This window comes from Thamnophis sirtalis, unplaced genomic scaffold (genome assembly GCF_051295495.1).
Source record: "Thamnophis sirtalis isolate CommonGarterSnake01/CBP01778 unplaced genomic scaffold, rThaSir2_p1.2 scaffold_3, whole genome shotgun sequence".
Lineage (NCBI taxonomy): Eukaryota > Metazoa > Chordata > Lepidosauria > Squamata > Natricidae > Thamnophis > Thamnophis sirtalis.
In genome coordinates, this window is record NW_028261383.1 from 33,901,339 (window position 1) to 33,906,522 (window position 5,184).

The 5,184-nt window shown below is 39.7% G+C and overlaps 1 protein-coding gene across 1 annotated transcript; it reads right to left on the bottom strand.

The window, feature by feature from the left end:
- Window positions 1-285: 285 nt before the first annotated feature.
- Window positions 286-987, bottom strand: LOC148047891 (histone H1t-like). Its single transcript, XM_087708655.1, has one exon. It carries the CDS (start codon window positions 985-987, stop codon window positions 502-504), a length of 486 nt encoding a protein of 161 aa, XP_087564781.1. The 3' UTR covers window positions 286-501.
- Between the last annotated feature and the right edge of the window lie 4,197 nt (window positions 988-5,184).

Sequence of the window (5,184 nt, forward strand, 5' to 3'; positions counted from 1 at the left end):
CGGTGAGAAAAAAATTCACTGCTCCCAAAAATGCTGCTTTCTCCCATATTAATACTATTTTCATAAACCCATTTACTCATTGCAATAATTTTAAACCTACCTGATTAATCAGCTAGCAACTATGATTTTTAAGTTCCATTCCTGTATTATAACTTCTATTTAACATGTTTGAGTTTGAGTTATACTGTAATCATGAAATCCCTTCACCTATTTACCTGGCAATATTATAAGAAAATAGCGACGCTTCTGAGAGGAAAAAACCCGTAATTGTCATTTGACACACGTTTCCTTCACATAATCAAAGACTAATTTTTTTAAAAAACATTTAAACTCGATTTTTCCGAGTACACTAAACTATTAACCCAAGATCATTCAAAAGGAATGTAGTTTACTGGTACTCTGCAAAAAACCTCGATGCGAAAATGTCATTAGCTCTTTCAGCGATTCCGGAGTGGCTCTTAAAAGAGCCTTTTGTACAGTTTTGTGTAAGCGAGGACCTCGTTAACGAGCTTTTCCTGCAGGACGTTTGTTCACCTGACGTTTCCTTCCAGAGTTGGAAGGTTTACGACCCTGGAGACCTTTAGGTTTATGAACTGCCGGTTGTTTCTTTCGGGTCTTTTTAGGCTCCTTTTTCCCCTTGGCCGTTTTTTCAGCCGCTTTTTTCGGCTTCGGCGGCTGATTCTTGCCGAACTTGAAAGAGCCAGAAACACCACTGCCGGTGACGCGGATCACCACCCCATTGGAGACCAAAGTGCGCAGCTCCCTTTTGAGGCGGAGGTTGTTCTTAGTCAGGTTATACCCAGCTTCGATCAGAGACTTTTTGAGAGCAGCCAGCGAGATACCTTTTCGGGAATTGCAAGATTCTAAAACTTGGAGAATCAATTGCGAGAGCGAGCCCGAAACACGTTTCTTTTTCTCCGTCTCCTTCGTCGAAGTACTTGCGGTAGAAGTTTCAGCAGCAGTTCCCTGCCGCTTTTCGTGAACCATTCTCACACTAGGCACTGAAAGCCCGTACTGAAAACTGTTGGGCAAGTGCTGTAAATATATACAGCCCTCGGTCTGACGTAACGACATAGAACGCTGCTGCTCTTCTCTGTTTCTTGAGGTCACTGTCGCACCGTAGGAGAGGACCTCGCAGAGTCAGTTTTCATTCAGGTCCACTTCGCCTCAGCATATCCAACAACCAATGGTTTGCATGTCGTCTTTAAAAAATAATATTTGATACCATTGCTATCTATTCGCTTGTTTCGAAAGGCTAGGTGAGGTTTAGAAGTTTGTGTGTTCCACCACACCTACTTCTTTTCTCTCCCAGGTGTAAGGAAAGAGGAGGTACGTTGCACTTAGCGGCGACGGTAATGTTCAGCCAGTTAGTTTAAATCACTGTTGGACGGCTAGAATTGTAAAGGAATTTGAAAGGCAGACCCATTCTGTCTCAGTATGGAGAAAATAGGATAGGGACATTTCTCACCCTCCTCCGGTTTTCTCCTCAGTGAAATTGGTCCTGCTTTGTAAAAGAACAATTTCCAAGAATAGTGAGTTGCGTAGGGTTGTAATCTAATAGCTGGATATTATCCATGTGTATTTAAGGGTCAGATCCTACTATGGGTATAGGATTGACACCTAAGAGCATAATTCTCTGTACTTCACTGTAATCAGTGGAGTTTAGGTAAATTAGTGCTAAGAGTATTTTCTAATATTTCACACATTCTGGATAAATTGTAGAGAAGATCACATGATATTGGACACATGTCTACATTTTAATAACAGCATTTTATCCCATTTTCTACACAGAACAACTTATACTAGAGCTTATTGAGATGATCCAGAAAGTCAGATCCATTTGTGGCAGGAAAACATACAGTAAAGTGGCTTATTTGTGATTTAGCTTTTGTGTGAACCCAGTTGTTTTATAATCAGTATTAACAATTGCCATTTATTCAGTAAACATGATAAGAGTAGCATATGTTAATAATAGTTTAATGGCTTCTGCTCACAGGGAGAATATAGATTAAAACACATCTAATTAAACATGGTTTTTACAAAATGACATGCCTAATTTTGGAAGAGCAGGCATTGCTTTGAATGCTATTAAATGACACTAACATAAAATAACAGGGCATAAAAATTAATCAATATTAAGTAAATATGCAGGAAATGAACACAACATTCGAAAAGGGTAATTTGACATTTTTGAGTAGCACAATTTTATTTCAGTCCTACAGTATATAAAGCAGATACATAAGAGCAAAAACATACATTTGTTCTTTTTTAACCAAATTCAAACAAACTCTGGTCTATTCCAAAATATTTCAGTGATGATATGAAGTTATGTTTCAAAATAAAGATTGAATATGAAAATAATAACCTTAAATAAAGCCCAAGTATATGTCCTTTGGTTTATGTTGTTATACAATGACAAAAGTCTATGTGTCTATTTTCCCTTACTATTTCCAACTTCTACACCTTGCAAATCATTTTCTGTTGTTAAAATGAAGTCATCTGTCAATCTAATGTCAACCATAGTGTTTGAAAGCTCTATATAAGCTCAACATTAGTTTGTCCAGATTTTCAGATAATGAAATGTCCAAACATAATGGGCATCATTTCAAACACTATGCTTAAACAAAATAGAAATGACCAAAAAGGGACCCCAAAATAATAGCCTAAGACTGACTAGTCACTAGAACTTAACTTATGTTCAACTTCTTCATAAACATGGATCCCTAAATCCTGTTGGACTACTGTTGCGATATACGTGCAGGTATGCATCTGCCATACTGTAACACGTATAGAACAGAAGCAATAATTAACCATATGATTAAATCAGTAAACTAAAAGCAATAATTGGCCATATGATTAGATCAGTAAGGCAAACTGTCCAACTCCAAGCGTTGATTAAATCAGTACCCTTAACACTAAGCAGATCAGCAACCACAGACTTGTAACTAAGCGCTGATTAAATCAGGGGTTACAACTGTTTAACTCTCAAACATTAATTAAGCATTGGATGTTTGCATGATGATAAAAGGTTTATTGACTATGAGTGTTCTTCGAGTCTACATGAGAGTAAATGAGTTACCATATACTGTAAGCTTGCACAATCATGATTGGTCCGCATTGGCTATGTGAATCCACCCCTCCCTTGTGTATGATCAATAAAAGAAGCCCCCAGACTTCGTTCTGGGTCGGTTTCGTCCCGAAGGAAATTCGTGTCCGAGTCTTCTTTCCTCATTGGCTTCATGAACCACCCGCGGAGAAATCGCATCTGGTGACCCCCGACGTGATGATCCATGCTGCCCATCTCATCTCACCCTCGGCCGGGAAAAGCCTCGCACCCAGGGCCGGCCGTCTGCGAACGGAGCACCCTCTCAATTCGTGAGTATGGGATCGGGTTTCTCGAAAGAACAGGAAGCGCACCTTCATGAGCTTCGGGATATCTAAATTTTCTAGTGTAATTATTCAAGCGATGGGCAAGTCGCTTCCCGTTTTCCCCTCAAAAGCATTTAATTGACTTATTGACTGATGTCTAAAATCATTGTCCAATCTACCCGGAAAAAGGGGTCTTTAAAGCTCTCCTTATGGATAAAATTGGGCACCTACTTCCATGAGGAACCCCGAGCCCCTCCGGGCGTTTTAACAACATGGCGTTTACTTATCAAAAAAGCCTAGCAAGCCCCTTCCTCTTCCCTTCTCTCTTCTTCTCCATCAACATTGAAACATGTGATCCCCTTTTCTGTTCAGGGCTCAAGCCATGTGGCCCTGTCCAACAGTAAACCATCTTTCCAAGCAGCCTCCATGTCTCCAGTGTCTTCTTCCCCACTTGGAGCTGAACCCAGAAGGACATTTCTCTCAACAATTGGCGACCCACAGATGGGACTCCAAGCTAGCCTAACAAATGGATATGGCCCAGGTAAGCCTCCCATGCCGGCACAGACCCCATTGAGTCTGAGGGTGGACTTTATCTTGGCCTTAACCATTGGATCTAGGTTTTAAAGGGGTTTTGAGTTTGAGTTCAAAGGCTGCCTGGAAAGAAGGTGAGTACCTTTAAATTTTAATTCTCTAAAGTTTAAATTTTTGTTGTTGTTTCTGTTGTTCTGTGATAATACAGGAAAACTAATTTGGCTACATAAAGGTACTTAAAAGAAAAGGGAAAAATGTTGAGGTTTCTTTTTTTCCTCCTGTCTCTTTGTCTCTTTGTCTTCTATGTGGTTTGTTTAAGATTTGTGCCTTCCCTAATTTAACAGATTTGTGCTGGGGATGTAGGATGTGAAAACCTGAGAGTTCTGTTTTTTCCCTTCTTATTTTCTCCTTGTTCTTGTGTAAATGTGTGCCTAAGTCTTTGTGCACCCTCAAGGTCTAAACTGGCAGAAATTGCCTTCGCTCAGTTTGTCCCCCCCCCAAAAGAGTACAGAGAAGTGTTTTTTTTCCTTCCTTCCTTCCCTTTGCCTTAAAGTAACAACCCAGGAAATGTTCTAAGTTCATTTACAGGAAAAGTTTCATCCTTGCTTCTATCGTGTGTTTAAATGATTTTACCTGTTTATTTCCTTCCTGAAGCATGTGAATCCAGACCCCATTTTGCATCTGTGATATCCCCATAAATGTTACCAGTTTATCTGTTTAGTAACTGATGATTTTACCTTTTTTTTAACTCTGCCTGCAAGCTTTCTACCCTCCCCAAGCCCCTCCCTTACCCTTAATCCCCCAACAATGCCTTTTCTGTGGGGGAGGGGACCTTGTTTTCATGTTTTTCAGGCCTGGAAGATTTACTCTTCAGGTGAGTAAAGATTTTTTCTTTTGGGGGAGGAGGAGAGTGTTGCCTTGTGTGTGCATGTATAAAATGAAGGAAATTCCTACTAAAGGTTTGCCTTCACCCTGAGTAAAAACCCTCTGCACATTTATCTGGCCAAGCTACTCGAAACCTGGCCCCTAGAAGACAGTTTTCATTTAGATTTTGTAACAAATTTGCTGATTTTCTGGCCACCATCAGATGAACTGAAGAGAAATTCTAACTGAGTTTCTTCCCCAAAGCGATTAAAGCCTGACTGAATGGGAAGACCTAGGTAATTGGACTTGATTACTTTGATGTAATGTCTGTTAAAAAAAAATTCTTAGGTGTGCATCTAATAACATGTAGAATTGAATTGAATTGATGTTTGATCAGCTAGCTAAATAAAGACATTTGAA

What these genes read in the sequence shown, in the direction of transcription:
- LOC148047891 (XM_087708655.1), bottom strand. Translation starts at nt 987, where the DNA reads ATGGTTCACGAAAAGCGGCAGGGAACTGCTGCTGAAACTTCTACCGCA.